General features: G+C 29.9%; 1 protein-coding gene and 1 pseudogene across 1 annotated transcript; both read left to right on the forward strand.

Annotated features, from left to right (window-relative positions):
- The first annotated feature begins 6,051 nt into the window (after nucleotides 1-6,051).
- On the forward strand, nucleotides 6,052-9,772 carry LOC107960006 (phosphoinositide phospholipase C 2). Its single transcript, XM_016896202.2, has 9 exons — nucleotides 6,052-6,525; nucleotides 6,982-7,178; nucleotides 7,338-7,473; nucleotides 7,550-7,792; nucleotides 7,871-8,091; nucleotides 8,369-8,486; nucleotides 8,816-8,959; nucleotides 9,042-9,128; nucleotides 9,218-9,772. Exons 1-9 carry the CDS (start codon nucleotides 6,229-6,231, stop codon nucleotides 9,509-9,511), a joined length of 1,737 nt encoding a protein of 578 aa, XP_016751691.2. The 5' UTR covers nucleotides 6,052-6,228; the 3' UTR covers nucleotides 9,512-9,772.
- A 283-nt stretch (nucleotides 9,773-10,055) lies between these two features.
- LOC107961015 (nuclear exosome regulator NRDE2-like) lies at nucleotides 10,056-10,956 on the forward strand (annotated as a pseudogene).
- Nucleotides 10,957-19,048: the final 8,092 nt, after the last annotated feature.

Genomic DNA, 19,048 nt, shown 5'->3' on the forward strand with positions numbered 1-19,048 from the left:
TATAGTCAATAGATTGAAACCAATCATGAAAAAGTTGATATCAACTTTCAAAAACGCATTCTTGGGAAACATGCAATTACAAGATAATGTTATTGCTGGTTTTGAAATTCTCACTACCATTTGGAAAAAGGGGAAAGGTGGAGGCATTTTGGAAGGACTGAAGTTCGGCATGAACAAAACATATGATAGATTAAGTTGGGATTTCATAAGAGATGTTTGTACATATAGTTTAGTGAAAGATGGGTCAATATGATATATATATCATATATAAGCTCAGTAAGCTATCGACTTCAAGTTAATGGAGATCAATCAAAAGTAATTTACTTGCATATTATCCATCCCGTTTTAAGGCATCGATAAAAGTGTGTAATTATATTGATAAAATTATTAAGGGACTTTTACTGGAACAAGATAAATAATAAGAGGAAAATGCATGTGAAAAGTTAAGACTGGTTATGCAAACCTAAATCGGAGGGGGGACTTGGCATTAGGAAAACTAGTTTGATGAATTAAACCTTATTGGCTAAACAAGCTTGGAGAGTTTATAAAAGAGATAATTGGATTATTCAAAACACTTGAATTAAGAAATACTGTAAGAAGAACTGTTTCAATAGTGTTTAGGTTAAAAGTACTGATTCTTGGATTTGTAAAAGTAAGAGAACTTTGTTAGAAAGGATTTTAATTGGAAAATTATGAGTGATGATCAATTGGTCATACGTAATAGGGAATCGAAGGAAAGGTAAGAGGTTAATGATATTGAATTAGAGACATGTGCCAATATAAAGGATTTGATGAGCAACAGAGGAGGGGAGTGGGATATTTATCGTCTTCTTCCATGCTCAAACAATGAGTTGTTGAACGCTCTTCGTCAAAAATCGTTATTAGTATTTGAAGGAGTGGATAAAAGGGTGTGGACCTATACTAATAATGATGAATATTCAGTCAAATCCGGCTATGAAGTGTTACATAACTGTGATTTAGCAAACAATGAACATTTATTAGTGATTGGAAAGCTTTAGACTGGAAAACACTGTGGAATTTAAAGGCCCTATACAAAATCATTCTTTTTCTATGGAAGATTTGTGTAAAAGATTTACCTAGTAAAGAATTAGGAAAAGAATCAAGGGCTATGATTCTTTATGTAGGCTTTGCAATTCTTATGTGGAGTCATGCAGTACCGGGTGCTAATGGAAGAACAAGACATAAAAAGCTTTATTCTTAATGTTGTAGTAAGAAATAAGTGGGGTGAGCTAGGGAATAATCAATATAAATTGAAAATAATTGCCATATTATGGAGCATTTAGCTTCAACAAAATGATATTTACTTTAATGGGAAAGAAGCGATACCTGAGCAAACGTTAAATTGAGCCAGTGCTTTCAAAAGAGAGGAAGATTGCATATTATCCATTAAGCATACATTTAGTGATGAATACAATGGTGATGCGGTAATTACTTGGATTAAAGGGCCAGTAGGACTCGGAGTTTCTTTCTCTCTTTTGAACAAGAATGGAAGAAAAACATCAACATTTTGCCGTACTTAAACATGCTTCTTTATATATAGTTAGGGAAGCTATGATTGAGGCTAAAAGAAGGGGCTTGATAGTAGGTATTTACTCTCATAAATTAAAGTTTCTGTGCAGATTATTCTAACCAACCATTATTAAGTTTATGAATAATGACATCCTATTAGTGTGTTTAGAAGCTTTGTTCTGGTCTGAGTTTTGCAGTATGAATAAATGGGCGGCTTTTTTTTTTATAAAATTAACCCAAAAAATTAATTAATTACATAAATGACCTATTTTTTTATAAAATACGTAAATAACCTAAAATCTACAATAAAAGTTGGTGAAGCCAAAGTGTTTGGCGCCACTAACATGCCACGTCAGCATTGGGGAAAAAAAAGTCAATTTTTGGTAGAGCCATGTAGAATGGCGTTACCTGTATAAATATTAGGAAAATATTGCGATTTTTGAAAAAATGAGGGGTTCTAAATAAATTTTCCTTTTTCCAGTAGAACCAAATAATTTGACGCCACTAGACTCCAAGGTATATTTTATCCTTTTTCTATTTTTTATTTGTTTATTATTTGTTTTATAATATTTTATATTTATATTTTAAATGTTTTATAATATATGTTTATTGAAAAGTTTTTTTAAAATTGTTTACTATTTCTTTTATAATAATTTAAATTTAAATTTTAAATATTTTATAATATTTTTTTATTCAAAGTTTTTTAATTATATTTATAATTTTTAAAAAATAATATTTTATTTGGTGGAGCCATTTAAATAAAATATTTACATACTTTAAAATTATAAATATAATTAAAAAACGTTTGAATAAATAAATATTATAAACATTTAAAATATTATAAAATAATAAATAATAAAAAAATTTAAAATGTTTGAATAAATAAATATTATAAAATATTTAAAATATAAATTTAAAATATTATAAAATAAATGAGAAACATTTTTTAAAAAATTCAGAAAAAATGTTTGAATAAACAGATATTATAAAATATTTGAAATATAAATTTACAATATTATAAAAAATAAACAAATAAAAAATTAGGAAAAGGACAAAATGTACAAATCCGGTGGAGTGGCTCCACCAGAAAGAAGGAAAATTTATTTTAAAACCCCCATTTTTGCAAAGATCGCAATATTTCCTTAATATTTATACAGGCGGCGCCATTCTACATCTAGAAAAAAATTAATTTTTTTATCTCAATGCTGATGCTTGCATGTTGATGGCACCAAAGACTTTGGTTCCACCAACTTTTACTATAAATAAGTTATTTGTGTATTTTATCAAAAAAAAGTTATTTATGTAAGTAAATAATTTTTTTTAGGTTCATTTTATAAAAAAGCCATAAGTGGACGGGTTTAGCTTCTAGATGTTGGATTTTTTAGTTGGAATTAAAAAATTAAAAATAATGTTTTGCGAAAAACAAAAACTGTCGAGTAGAGGTAAGCAAAACTCTAATTCGTTCGGAAAAAAAATTAATCAAGTTATTCGAGTAAACTCGAATAAGTATTTCAAGTTTCAAGTTGAATTTTACAATTCAAATAATGAATTAGTGTAAATACTTCATTAGTCTAATGAGCAAATTGGTCCCTCTCAACAAAAATTTAAAAAAAAATTCAAAAAGTTTAAAATAATTTTAAAATCCAAAATATTTATAAAAATTCAAAACTTTATATTTTTTAAAAAATTATAATAATTTAAAAAAATTAAAGAATATATAAAGAAAATTAAAATTTTAAAAATTTTATAAAATAATAATTTTGGGATATAAATAAGTAAATTAATTATTCATGTTTATTATACTAAAGTATCTAATTTTTAACTATTTTACTTTGAAAAAAGTTTTTAAATAGATATGGTTTAAAATTTATGTGCTATAATACGAAATTAATTATATTGTAAACAAATTTTAATTTTAAAATATTAATTTTTAATTCAACATAAACAATTTTATTCAATTCAATTTAACTAAAATTTTTTCTTTCTATAAACTTAAAAATTTTTCGCTGAATTCAATTCCATCCGACCATCTTCGCTACACTCGGTTGTGAAAAAGTAAACTCATCTTACGTGACGTGTTAGAGTAATATAAACCGAGAAAGCAAAGGTCGGTAAAATAGGCCTTAAGAGGAGGTCTATGCAACTGGCCCAAGTTGTCAAAGCCCTTTTTGACCTTGAATCTAGTTCAGCATTGGCCCATTAAGAAGAGCTCACAGACGTTTGCCGTACACTTCCCCTTCAATTATCACACAAATTTCCTTTCCTCCAATTCAATCTCCTTGTTCCCAGAATCAATGAGAAAATGGGAAAAACGAAATGGCAAATTACTACAATGTCGATGAATTTCTAACAGTGGAAGAGGTTGATTTAAAAATTCTCACATCCCGCATCTTGAAAATTTCATTTTTTCCCTCTTTGAACTCATTGCAGTATGTTCCAGTTGTTTTTCATGAAGCAGCCAATGGAGCAGTTCCGGAACAAACTCCATAAGTTTTTGTTAAATTACTTGATCTCCTCAGGAGTAAAATTAGAATTGCCATTGTGGCTTTGCTCAAGAAGGCAAGCCATATCCATAAGCGTTCCTCCTGACTGTTTCAATAAAAAGTATAATTTTTCCCTCTATATAGCTCTCAAAAGTTTGGTGGTTATATGTTTGATTTTTTTCTCAATGAAAGTCTGTTCCACTTTATTCAAAGCAAAAAATGGTTACTTGCAGTCGGAGAATGATTGTTATTGAACGTGTGATTTTAATGTCTTGCTGATTTATACATTTGCTCGCCAAAAAAATTGTGTGTGCGTGTTATTGACAATCATTTTCTTTTTTGTAACAGCAGAAGAAGGCTAATTGTGAGGGTCCTCTTATTTGTTTAAAGCTTATTCCTTTAGATGTTTATGCATCTTGAGTGTAGTGTCGGAAGCAGCTCGATCTTGAGAAGTGGAGGATGGGTTTTGAAGCTTGGAAGGAAGAGGAAGCCAATGGGATCACTGCTATTCTGACCTCAACATCACTCTCATTGTCGCTTGCATTGCATGATGGTAACATATTCAACGTTGACTGCTTCCGACTGAAACTGTGTGAAAAATATGTTCATAACTGATATTCATACATTTCTCTACTTGTATCTATATAACCCTTGTATTGATATGACCAAGTGTAATTGCTTAATAACTTGAATATTTAGAACATCATAATTATATCTAATCATATATTACTTTCATATTGCATACAACAAGTACTTGATAAGAAAAAATAATTGTTGAACTGATTATTATTATTATAATATATTTCCAAAATTTCAAATACATTTTAAGAGCTTTAGAGTGAGTGCTTTCAAAATTGCGGGTTTCTACTAAATTGTTTGGTTGTAATGAAATTGAAAAAGTTGACTAAAAGATCTTAAATGATTTTGAAAAAGAAAATACCGACAATAAGAAGTTAATGTGACAACTGTTAGCTGTTTCTTTCGATCTGTCGTGTTTTGTGTGTAGGTGTTAGATTTTATGAGTCCTGTAAATATGTTAAAAATTTAAATAAAGATAAGATATGAATTTATTGACTAACAACTTTGAATTTACAATAATAATAAAAAAAGATATGTTGCACAAAGCATGAAAAAAGAAATATAAAAAAGCGAAAGGATAATAATTCCCAGCAACGGTATATCCCTCCAAAAAGAAGACCAAAGACATGACAAATTATATTCTATAAATCTGAAATTAAAAAGTTTTCAATTTGATTTTAATATAAATCCTTTCTTTACTTGCCTAAGATAGAGACACAGAAGAGTGATAACTGTAAACATCACCATTTTCCCTGCATTGTGATTGGAGTAGAATAAACCCTTTACTTTTCACATTTGACTTTTGGCAGTCCCACCATAGTAAAATAAATTAAATTTTGTTCATTTAATTTAGAAAAAGTTATAAAATGATCCTTAAATTATTTAAAATTTTTTATTTAAATTATTCAGTTGTTAAAATCGTTGTTGTATGACTTTTTTATTCATACTGTTTATACTAATTGAAAGCTCTTATTCTCCCTCTTTTTTACAATTCAATTTTTTTTTGAAACATCTTTAAACCTTATAAATTTACGAATCAAAATCTTAACAACTTTATTCTTTAATCTCCAACAGTAACTATGAGATCGACTTGGATCTAAGAAATATTTTTTTACTTGTCATTGGATATTGATCTATCTTATCATTTATCGAATTATCATTTGGAGCTCATTAGTCAAATTTAATATATATATATATATCAACTCAATAACTCAAATAAAAAATTTTAAATAATTTACTGATTTAAATAAAAATTTTCAAATAAATTATTAACTATGTTATAATTTTTAAAATTAACCAAAATATAATTTTATTAATAATTTAATTATCTTATGTGCAATTTCCCCTAGAGATAAAATGATCCTTTCAGACGTAAAAAACTATGCTCATGCAATAAAATACAGGCAGCTCGGGGTCCACATGTTTAACTATGTGAGTGCGACCCGCTTTCACATATTGGTCCCATCCCATCACATCCCCTGAAGTGTCGTAAACCATCTTTACTGGAAATGAAACTCATCATCGTCTTCAAGAAGTTGAAACAGCAAGAAACCTGCACTTAAAAAACTAAACAAAATCAGACAGTCTAGATTTGCTGGTTCCCAGTTGTATATTTGGGAATTGTAAGAAAAAACAAATGTCCAAACAAACTTACAGGGTTTGTTTCTGCTTCCAGAGGAGGTTTAGGCTGGCAGTTTCAGAGGCACCAGAGGATATCAAGAAACTGTTCGAACAATACTCCGAGAATGGGATAATGACCATTGATGGGCTGCAGAGGTTCTTGGTCGAGGTTCAGAAAGAAGATAAGGCTACCAGAGAAGATGCTCAGAAGATTATTGATAGTGTTAAACATTTTCATAGAAAGGGTGTAAACCTCGAAGCTTTTTTTAAGTACCTCTTTGGTGATATTAATCCTCCTCTTGCTTCTCTTGGGGTAATCATATTTCTCTCTCTCTTTGGATTGCCCTTTGTCCTTTTTAGGTTTATTAATTGGGCTTTGAATGCTTCCGTCCAAATTAGTTGATTTGTGTTTTTGTTTGGATGCTGTGAAAATTTTGGGAGCAAAGTGGAACATTTTTATACGTGATTTGAAGTTTGTTCCCTCTTTGAGTTTTCACCTTTACTAAAAAAGGATAATTTGCTTACCCTTATTGTTTCTAGTTGGAAACTTTGGTGTTGGGTTCTATGGGATTTAAATGAAACTAATACCTATTTTCAGCTCAGCAAGCTGTAATGTCTAGTGACTGGATTAGTAGCTTTGAAGAAGGTCCTGTGATGATACCGATCCGTGCGAAAAGTTGGGGCCAACTCACTTTCTTGTTTGATTGCTAAAGCAAATTGTTTTAGTTTTCTTCTTTTTGTGCTATCATGTTCATTTGTTTTATTTCAGGTTCACCATGATATGAGTGCTCCTTTGTCACATTATTTCATATATACTGGTCACAATTCTTACCTTACTGGGAACCAACTCAGTAGTGAGTGCAGTGATGTCCCCATCATAAATGCTCTTAAGAGAGGTGTGCGGGTGATAGAATTGGATATATGGCCGAATTCGACGAAAGATGATGTCGATGTTCTTCATGGAGGGTATGTTCTTCAACTGCAAAGAGTTACTTGAATGGATCTATCCTTGATAATTTTACGCAACTTGTCATACTTACATTGCAATATTTTGGTATGTTTCGAAGGAGCAGTCCATGTCTGTCCCCCGCTTCCGAGAGAATAACAAATGTTTCCTTCATGTAGGACATTGACTACTCCGGTGGAACTCATCAAGTGTTTGAGGTCTATTAAAGAGTATGCTTTTGTAGCCTCAGAATATCCGGTTGTCATAACTCTGGAAGATCACCTTACGCCAAAGCTTCAGGCTAAAGTTGCTGAGGTAAGTCTCAGTCCTTCTGATGTGGATTTAATTGTCTGATATTCCGATAATTTACGCTTCTATGACTAACTTCTAGATGGTCACTCAAACATTTGGAGAGATCTTGTTTTCTCCTGGCCCGGAATGCTTCAAAGAGTTCCCCTGTCCAGAATCATTGAAGAGACGCATAATCATATCTACAAAACCGCCAAAGGAATACTTGGAGGCGAAAGAAGTTAAGGATAAAGAGGATGATTCACAACGGGGTAAGGCCAGTGATGAAGAAGCTTGGGGAAATGAAGTTCCGGACCTTAAAGGCAGTCATGTAGCCAATTACAAGGTGTCTGGTGATACAAATTGCGGTTTACTAGCTGTTTCAATAGAATTTACATTTTCTTCATGATTTCTCTTATGACAGAATGATTTCGATGAAGAAGATGAGGAAGATACAGATGATGGAGAAAAGTCGCAGCATTCTCTAGCCCCAGAATATAAACATTTAATCGGCATTCTTGCCGGGAAGCCCAAGGGTGGATTTGATTCGTGGCTAAGGGTGGATCCTGATAAAGTGACACGTCTTAGCATGAGTGAGCAAAAATTTGAAAAGGCTGTAGTAACTCATGGAAAACAAATTGTAAGGTATTTGGCAAAGGATTTAGCAATTTTGATTTATGAGAGATCATCCCGAGGTTATTTGCACAATGAATTCGTATCTGTCTGGATTCATGAGCTTTTACTTCCTCACTACTTAACAAATCATTGAATGGTTTGATCTATTGTATTCAAAATTTTTTTCTTTTTTGATTTAAGCTTTGTTTCATGTGTTAGTAAGCTAGTATTGATATGGTGTTATACTCTAATTGCCTGAAATGTGCATTATAACTTTTGATTTCATATTCTGCTTATACTGCTACAGGTTTACGCGGCAGAATGTTCTTCGGGTGTATCCGAAGAGTACTCGTTTTGACTCGTCGAATTACAACCCACTAATTGGCTGGATGCATGGAGTTCAAATGGTTGCATTTAATATGCAGGTTTACACACCACTCCCTTTTTGTTCCTGCTTTGCAGTTTATTGTCCCGATGACAAAAAATTATGAGTGACAAAGATGTATGATACCAGCATAGAGTGTTCTTATTTGGTTAATGAGCAATTGCTCAAATAAAGTTCCATTTCATGTTTGATCCGGCAATTAGAACATGAAAAGCTGCTTCAGGGCCTATTTTGTTCTTTGTTCTGTCATGTAAGACATGATAGCCAGATGGATATTAGAAGGAAATTGTATGAATGCTTTATTTAGTTGATGTTGTTCCTAATTTCCTTTGAAAAATATTGAGATTCTTATCTGTTGGTGAATGATAGGGTCACGGAAGATCCTTATGGTTGATGCATGGAATGTTCAAAGCCAATGGGGGATGTGGTTATGTGAAAAAGCCAGATTTTCTATTGAACTCTATGGAAGTCTTTGATCCGAAAATCAAGTTACCAGTGAAAACAACTTTGAAGGTGAGTGTGCGATCGCTGTCGGATCGATGATTTTGAAAATATTCAGTCAATGATTATGATTTCTTGTTCTTGGTTTCAAAAGGTGACTGTGTATATGGGAGAAGGATGGTATTATGATTTCCATCACACCCATTTTGATGCGTATTCACCACCAGACTTTTACACGAGGGTAAGTCGATATACTGTAATTCAAGCAAGCTTTATATTTCTCGATTCACCCTACGGAACTCGGAAAATTTGATCAGGCTTTGTCTCCAGGTGGGGATTGCAGGAGTTCCAGCAGACTCAGTAATGAAAAAAACAAAGATTTTAGAAGATAACTGGTTGCCTTCCTGGAATGAGGTGTTTGAGTTCCCTTTAACTGTCCCTGAACTGGCTCTACTTCGGATTGAAGTTCATGAATACGACATGTCTGAAAAGGATGACTTTGGAGGCCAAACATGTCTTCCGATTTCCGAGCTAAGAAGTGGGATCCGAGCAGTGCCCCTTTACAGCCGGAAGGGTGAAAAATACAATTCCGTTAAGCTCCTTATGCACTTTGAATTCATCTAGTCCCCTTGAAGGAGAGTTGGAGTTTCAGCACTTCTAAAACCAACTTCATATTGTTTGATAATACTTGCGAGCTTGCGAGCAGACTGCAGAGCAATTATCTATTACATGTTAACTCTTGCAGTAATAAATTTATCTGCCATGTCAGTAATTTGTAATATATAAGTATGTGACAGACAAAGAACCTTTACACTGTTTATGTATTAAGCAATAAGTCTGATCTATAACATTTATCTGTTATGATCACTTTTTTTTTTTCTTAAACTGCTGAATTTTGTATAGTTTTATCATCTCCACTTGGTGCATAATAATAATGATAGGGTGAGGAATCAGTAAAGAATTGCAAATTTTTTAATGTCATGTTTAAAAGGTTGCATGAAAGCCTCGGTTCGTGAAAAGTACATTTTATTTTCTTCAGTTTGCTTGTTCTTAAATGTACTAAACTAACATTACAAAAGATACGTACATCCATATGCATAAAAAAGAATATTAAACATACTGATATAGGATGCTTACTTTTAACTCCCAAGATTTCGGAAGAAATTGGATGGATGTTCCACGCTATAAACTTAAAAATCCTGAACAATTACTTGGGTATATGTCCCAAGGTTTTTATGGTCGGACTCACAGGTTTTCAACATATGATGAGGATGCTGATATTAATGCTTTGGATACTGAGCTAAAGTCTTGTGGTCCATACTGGTCTCCGAATAATGCCGCACTCGAACATCATAAGAACTTAAATGCCCTGAAAAATTCTTCACATGCAGTTTCTGCAGATTTCATTCCTTTATCTGATATTGAATCATCACCTCATCGTGGTGATGAAAGTTCAATCTCAAACAATTCTATCATTGAAGAATCTAGGTAGGATGAAGGGAGTTCAACAAATTGGCCAGGGAGCATCCCCATGACGAAAAAGCATGGCTAGCCTTTGCAGAGTTCTAGGACAAGGTTGCAAGTATGCAACGACAGAAAGGTGTTCGCTTACAGACTCCTGAAAAGAAGATTAGCATACTTGAGAAGGCAATTGAGCTGAATCCCGATAATGAGCAAATCTTGCTTTCTCTAATGAGGGCATATCAGAAAAAGGATAACATTGATGTGTTGATTGGGAGATATTCAGGGAGTTGTGTTGTGTAGAGAATTCTTGCACGTTGTTCAAGAGGAGTTCTCCAGATTTAAAAGTTTTAGATATGAGAAAAATGTATGCACATGCGATCCAAGCTCTGTCTGCTACCTGCAATAAGCAGTTTAGACAGATTCATCAAACTAGTAAACCCACGGATAGTGCTATGGTCCATCTAGAGCTTGGTCTGGTAGATATATTTCTCTCCCTTTCTAGGCTTGAGTGGCAGACTGGTCACCAGGAACTGGCCACCGCTTTATTTCAAGCTGAAGAGCTCTTTGTCACGTGCAATGCATATTCTCTCCTGCCTAGGAACTAGTGCGACATACGGTCCATTCAAATGTCATCCATCAAGTTTGAAACAACTGAGAGCAGGGCAAGGGTTTAAAGAAAAAAATAGACTCATTAAGATCAAAAAGGGTGCGAGGCTGTGATGATGATCAGTCAGTTCCCCTAGTTTGTGCGGCGGCTTACTTGGCTGCTATTATAGATAATGTTTTTACAATGGTTCTCCCAGAAAGAAGCAGCCAAAGTCACCAACTAGAATATCTATTAAACTATAATGTTAGGATGCTTCAAAGACATCGTGAGCAATTTACTTTGTCCAAAGCTTGGGATACATGGATTGCAAATATATCCATCCAGCCCACAGCTCTTTAAAGCTTCAAAGGCATCACTCTTGACTATTAATGCAATTAAACCGTAATATTCATGATGAAATAATGTGAGGAAGGCTTTAAATCACTATGAATTATACAGGTAGAACTCCAAAATTGTGAAGAATGATTTGCTGGTCATCATGTTTGGCCATTTCTCTTTGGAATCACTTCTCACTAACAGTGATATAATAATTTATTGTTCATACATCAAATTTTAGGTTATAAAATTTTAATAACTTTTGTATTGCTATCCTATGTAACGTTCCATAAAGAAATGTGTAAATTATGACAATGTAGCGTATGAAATGGGGATTAAGTTGGTGGCATAACCACATGGTATAAATTCAAACACAAATGTTTAAAAAAAAAAAAAAACAAAGCTGGAGGCAAAGGCATGGTGGGCGTACATCATGGGGTCATCTGGAGCAAATTATAACTGAGGCCGAGCAAGATCCGACAAAACCAACCATTAAAATATATCAATATCTTTCCTTGAGAAACTTCAGCTCACGTTTCTAAGGTGTTTAAAACACTAACATTTTTTTTATAAACAAATAAAAATACAACACTATTCCTTTGCTTGCTTTTTTTTTTAAACAGTATTATTATAGATTTGGTTTATATATGTTTTTTAGATACTATTTAAAATTATCTATAATCTATTCCTAACCTATAAATAGAAGGATAATACCCATCAACATACCTAATCTCATGTCCTCCTACATTGACAACAATACTTATACTAATCGAATTAAGATTTAATCAGCGTTCATTTTCTCTTTTAATAAAAAGAGAGACCAACAAATGAGGCTGTTAGATAGAGGTGTATCTATAAATATTATTATATTATTATAAGGAAATCTCACACAAAGAGTAAAATAATGCATACAAAGTGTACACCAATGCATACATAATAATTTATTTGATCTTTCAACTTTATAAAAATAGTTATTTAATTTTTTGTTGTGATTGACTTTTAAATTCGTATTATTTATTAAAACATTTTAAAATGAATGAAAAAAATTAATATTTGTTAGCTTTGTTGACATGACATATACGTGGAGTCCATGTAAGCAATTAATTATTTTTTAAAAATTATATATTTAATTTTAAAAATTAATCCACATTAATAAAGTTAACAAATAATAAATTTTCTATCTATTTTGAGATGATTTGACAAACAATTTAAATTTGATGACTAAAAAAGATGAAAAATTAAATGATATATATTTTAGGGTAATCTACAAAAATAGTCACTTTTGTTTGCCTCAGGTTACATTTTAGTCACTTATGTTTGAAATGTTACGTTTTAGTACTTATGTTACTATTTTGTTACGAAGAGATCAACCTACTATTAAGTTCCGTTATCTCTCTAACGGTAATCCTAGGTGGCAGTCCAACTAGATTTTAAGTGCCAACTTGGATTTCTAAATGGGATGAAAATAGATTTTTAATTAAAAAAATTTAATTAATTAAAATTTTTAAACCTAAACCTTAACTAAAAAAACTGTTTATATCCTCTTTTTAATTTTTCTTCCATCTGTTCTATTTTTCAATGGGTTTTTTTTTCTCATTTGACTGGAAAAACTATTATTAAGATCAAAATAGTTAAAATCAAATTGACTGCTTCATAAAGATGGATTCAATAGAGGGTTCAGGTATGTCTTCTTTGTATTCCTCTATATCTTTTATTCAATACTGAAAAACAAAATATTAGTTTTTTTATTGTTTAATGAAAACCCTAAATTAAACTTCTTGATATTTTCTTCTACTTTTTGAAATTGTTTGTAAACATGTATTTTATTTTGCGTCAGTAGACATCCCATAAAATGCAACAAGAAACATGTTTTCATGAACATGTTTCATTCAAGCTAATTTTAAAATTTTCGGAAAAGGGCTATTACTCTCACTGTTCTTGTTCCTAATTATTATGTTTTCTAATTCTTTCACAGTTCTTGAATAATTGGTTTTTCAATCAAATTTTTTCTAATCTGAATCAACTTGTATGTTCACAATCTCTTTGTGGGTATTCCAGATTATTCTTTCTTATTGCTGATTTCAACTATTTTAATCTTAATAATTGTTTTTCCTGTCAAATGAAAAAAAAACCCATTGAAAAAAATAAGAGACAAAAAATTTTTTTAAAAAGTAGATAAACAGTTTTTTTTAGTTAAGGTTTAGGTTTGAAAATTTTAATTAATTAAAATTTTTTAATTAAAAATTTATTTTCATCCCATTTAGAAATCCAAGTTGGCACCTAAAATCTAGTTGACTGCCACCTAGGATTACCATTAGAGAGATAACGGAACTTAACGGTAGAGTGGTCACTTCGTAACAAAATAGTAGCATAAGTGACTAAAACGTAACATTTTAAACATAAGTGACTAAAATGTAACCTGAGGCAAATAAAAGTGACTATTTTTTATAGATTACCCTATATTTTAAAACCAAAAAATTATTATCCCTATAAAGAACTGCTCTCAAGTGAATCAAATTATTGTGTTTAAAAAAGTCAATGAAATTTCATTGTAACTCTTTTCTAAATCTTCATTTTTCTTCAACTAATCTCCCTTGTTGAATAATACTTCCCATTAACTAATTACCTTATCACAGCATTTTTGTAGTATCGGCTTAGATAAAAATTCGCCCATTGTTAAAAAACATATCTGAAATTTTGCTGTCTAAATGTTTGTTCAAAATGGAAAGTAAAAACTACAACATTTATATGAGCACAGCCTTCTTGTAGGTGATGTTTCAAAATCAGTTTCTACATAAAATGGTACACCATAGCCCCTGCACCAACATTTTTTTTTTTGAAGTAATAAAGAAAGATATTTAACAACATTATTATTATAAAATACAGAAGACTTAAGAGGTAGATAAGCCTTCAAAAATTCAATTAAGTCTCTCCACGAAAAGTGCATTTAATTAAGCCTTCAAACGTTAAAAATTAATCAATTAAGTCCTTTTATCAATGATTTCTATTTTTTACTGTTAAAATATTAATGTGATCATTAACATTTACTGACATGACAATCCATATTAATAATTGTTGTTGATGTGGTAGTGTTACATCAACATAAATAAAAATTTCAAAAAAATAAATATATTTTAAATTAATTCTTTAAAAATAGTTATCTAGTTTCAATTTGAATTATCAAAAATGATTATCTACTTTATATAAAAATTTTAAATAAAATTCAAAACATACAAATACAAATTATTTACAAATTTAATTCCAAACGGAATCTGAGCAAATGGTTTTCAAAGATTAATTTCAATTGGATAATCTTCAATTTGAATAATTTTTTAAAACTATATATATTTAAAAAATATTAAAAAAAATATTGAAAATTTAGTGATATTTAAATTATCAATTCCCCTAGTTTATTTGATTATTATATATATATATATGTAAAAACTAGACAAATATTTGTTAAAGAAAAACTAGATGAATATAAAAAAATTAACTTTTTTTTTTACAAATATAATTTAACTGAATTCACTTAGTTGATCAGTCGGTTTAATGTAACTTTTGCTAGTAGAATTTGGCATTGTAAAAGAAAAGAAGAATTATTCAATTTTAAATAATTTTTACAAATCTAGTTTTGTTGGGTTCATTTATATAGTAAATAAAAAAAAGAAAAAGAAAAAGAAGAATTATTAAAATTTTAATTAGTTTTACCAATATAATTTTTATATTCTTTAACAAATACAAATAATTTTTAATATTTTAAAATTTTAATAGTTTTAAAAAAATCATCCCGACTGAATCTAGACATATGGTTGTTCATATGCAAATGAATCTGGACAAACAAATGTCTAGATTTATTTTGAACTTAAATTTTTAACTAATTTTTATTTTTTGAATTTCATTTAATATTTTTATAATTTTTAATAATGTTTTAAAAAATTCTAAATTTTTAAAAATTATTTTTTTATAATTTAAAATTTATATCTAGAATGAGTCTGGACAAATGAGTGTCATTGTTTGAATGACTCTGAACAAGTATTTATCTAGGTTCATTTTACACTTAAATTTTTAAATAATTCAATATATATATTAACTTTTGTTGAGGTGTACTACCAGGTCAACAACATGATAGCTAACTCAATCTTTGTTAATAGCCATGGCAACGTTTTAATGGTGTAAGATGAAAATTGTTGGTCAAATGACTTAATTGAATGTGTTTTTCGTGGAGAAATTTAATTGATTTTTTTGTCAAAGTTTAAGGGCTTATCTAACCTCTTAAGTCAATAAAGAACAAAGAAAGTAAAAAGAACAAGAGATAAAAGAACTAAGGGAGAACTATGTGTTTTTTTTCATAAGTAGGAGATTTAAAATGCTTTCCAAAGTTTCTATTTATAAACATAAGAAATACAGATGATAAAAAAAAATCTACTCTTAATGGATGTTACAGTCTTAAGGTACATCAAACTTATTATCCTAATAGACATCCACTTTATAATAATAAATATTTATAGCACGATGCTCATTGGTAAATAATATACTTTGTTAAAACTTTATTAAGATCAAAAACTTGTGGGAAAAAATATTAGTGAAGGAAAAATAGTACGCGTATATGTAATACACATAACATGTTGTCTCATTAAAAATCTTACCAAGAATCCCGATGGGACAAGATCTTAGTTAAGGGAAAAAGAGTACAACACATATTTACTCCCTCCTCATAACAACATCACATGATATCTAATAATCGACATATTTCAATCTTAAATACTAGCTTTTCAAATGATAACTTGAACAAATTTTTGAAGTGTATATGTAATCATTCATTCGAAAGTGATGAATGATGAAGAATTTTGGGGAAATATATCTTCATCTCTTTAGGAGTTCAAACAATAAGCATAGCAAACGTTGACTATGATCATTCTATAAAAATACATAAGTTCAAATAATTTCAACTAACGTAAAATATTTACTCAAACATATTGAACAATTTATCAAGAATTTCTATATGCTTCTAGCATTCTAAATCCTTTAAGGATTTTCATATAAACTTCACTATTCAGATTTATTTAATACCCTCATTCTCTTTCATTATGTCAACAATACTACATACAAAACTGTTGTCTGACAACTTTTCATTTTGTTTCTGTATTTTTCTCGTAGTGGCATAACTTATTGAGATCTCTTTATTTTCATTATTTTCATCTTCATTTACCGGAATCTCTTTTGGAGTTTTAACAATTAGTTATATCTTAAATCTCTTCAGGAGTACTCACCTCCACTAAATGACAATCTAGATTTATTATTTTTATGAGAATTTTCATCTTTAGAACTAATCGATCTAGTATGCTTCATGCATGCATTACTTCCATTTATTCCAACAAGTTTTGCAACTAGCACTTCAAAACATCAGCTGGTACATGACATTTGGTTATTAGGTTAGAGAATGCATTTAGTAGCTACCTTATGATAAAGTGAATTATCTTTTAAACTCCTAGTTCAAATTAATTTATATAAGGATCTAAATAATTTATTCATCCAGTTGTTATTTTATTCCCCTTAGTGTTAGGAAAACTGTCAAATCAAAATAATAATCTGTAATATCTCGAAAATTTTTATAGTAAGATATTATCCTTGATATAGTAAAATAATGAAATAAAGTGACAAAAAGGGAAATTTTGAGTTATGTCAAAATTGAGAAGTATATTATGATATATTAATTCAAGAAAGGACTAAATTGTAAAAGTGAGAAAAGTTTTGTTGCACAAGAGTAAATACTCAAAATTTGAGGGGTTAAAGTGTAAATATGAAAAAGTTGAAGGACCAATAGTGTAAATATTTTAAGAGTGGAATGATCTAGAAACTAAGGAAAATGGATGAATTAGGACCAAATTGAATAGGTGAAGAACTATGAGGGACTAAATTGCAATTTTACCAAATTAAATGATGACTCAAGGATGGAATTTTAAAAGATAATAAAGGGCAAAATGGTCAATTGGAAGAGAGAGAAATCTAGAAAGCAATGATGATGTTGGAGATATTTTAGATTAAATAAATAAATAATAGTTTATTAATATTTTAATTTAATTTTTAAATGATATTTTATTATTTTATTATTATTTTATTTAGTATATATAAGGAAAGAAAGATGAAGAATCATCATCTTTTTTCCCATGCACCCAACGTATGAAGAGAAAAGGAAGAAAGAAACTTTCTTTTCTTTACGATTTGGTCCTTCTACCAAAAATTTACCATTTTCACCCAAAAATCAAAAGAATTTCCTTAGCTACCAAGAGAGAAAAATGTTAAGGAGGCTATGGGAAGTTAAAATATCAAGTTGGATTAAAGAAATGGAGGCTGATGGAGAGAGAAAATCAAGATGAAGTTTGGAATCAATAGAACAAGGTAAGAACATCATGATTTCAATATATTTTTAAGTTTGATATTATTGAAAAAGCATGAGATTGATGTTAATTTAGAGTTTCTTTACCTATGATCCTATGTTCTTGATATGTTAGTGAAGAGAAAATAAGAGAAAGTGATGAAAAATAGTGTAGAGAAAGAAAATAAGGGTGTTATAAACATGGTAATTAACATCTTGCACTAAAACAGCTTTGGACAGCAGCAGTAGGCTAACTTTGAAAAATCACCATAAATTTTGAAAATCGAATTAGAGTATGAAAAAAATATGGAATTAAATCTTATTGAGTCTAGTTTCTTATAGAAGAAACAGTGTAGGCAATGAAATTGTGAATTGTGAGATATAATAAATTTAGTGAGACAAGGTCAGAATGATTTCGGGTTCCCCTGTTCTGACTTTGAAAAATCATAAAAAATTGGATAAAAATAATTAAGGGATTAAATTTATATGTTTAAAATCCTTAATGAGTATATTTTCAATATAAATAAGTGGGAACATCATCCGAATCTCTTACAATGATATAATTAATTTTTAGTGAAGAAGGGTCGAAACTGTAAGACAGCAGAACATGGGTAAATTTAAAGAATAAACTGTACTTATTGGCTAAACCAAAAATTCTGAAAATATTATGGTAAGAAGATACATGAGTCTAGTTTCAGGGAAAATTATAGGATATTAATTTGGAGTTCTATAGATCTAGATATAAATAATTTAGTGACTATGACGCAGATAGACAGCTTGAATATTCATAAAAGTAAATAATAAAAATTATGGATAATGTTACTTACAAGCGTGTTATCTACATTAAGGATGTGGAATGGAGAGGAGGAGGAGGAAAAATATGTATGAATATTCATCTAGCATGGCTAATTTTCATATTTTAGGCTCAAGGACTAAATTGAATAAAAGTAAAACTTTATGGGCAATTTTGTAAAAATTTCAGAAATGACCAAATTGCATGAAATGGATTATTTTATTATTTATGTTACAAAATTGAATGAAATTATTAATTTAGTTCAAGATCGGGGGAAAACATGCTTTAGGGATTAAATTGAAAAGTGTTGAAATTATGGAAAATTCTGATATTTTATAGAATTCATGGATTGTTATCAATATGTATGAGAATAATAGCTGGAAATAAGGATTAAATTGTAAAAAATTTATTTTCCTGACCCTAAGGATGAAATCGTCATTAATTAAAAGTTTAGGGGCAAAACGGTAATTTTTCCTAGAGCATTAATTAAATGCATTAGAATATGAAATGAATGATAATGATGATCAAATTTATTTATAAAGATCTGGACGACTCAAATACGAGACTTGATCGTGGAAAGAAAATATATCGGATTAATGAAATTAT

This window comes from Gossypium hirsutum, chromosome A05 (assembly GCF_007990345.1).
Source record: "Gossypium hirsutum isolate 1008001.06 chromosome A05, Gossypium_hirsutum_v2.1, whole genome shotgun sequence".
In the NCBI taxonomy this organism is placed as follows: domain Eukaryota; kingdom Viridiplantae; phylum Streptophyta; class Magnoliopsida; order Malvales; family Malvaceae; genus Gossypium; species Gossypium hirsutum.

Excerpts from the sequence above, each read along its gene's own strand:
- LOC107960006 (XM_016896202.2), top strand. The coding sequence starts at position 6,229 with ATGTCCAAACAAACTTACAGGGTTTGTTTCTGCTTCCAGAGGAGGTTT. Across the intron at positions 7,179-7,337 it reads GTCGATGTTCTTCATGGAGG|GACATTGACTACTCCGGTGG; the intron begins GTATGTTCTTCA and ends TCCTTCATGTAG. Across the intron at positions 9,129-9,217 it reads CACCAGACTTTTACACGAGG|GTGGGGATTGCAGGAGTTCC; the intron begins GTAAGTCGATAT and ends CTTTGTCTCCAG.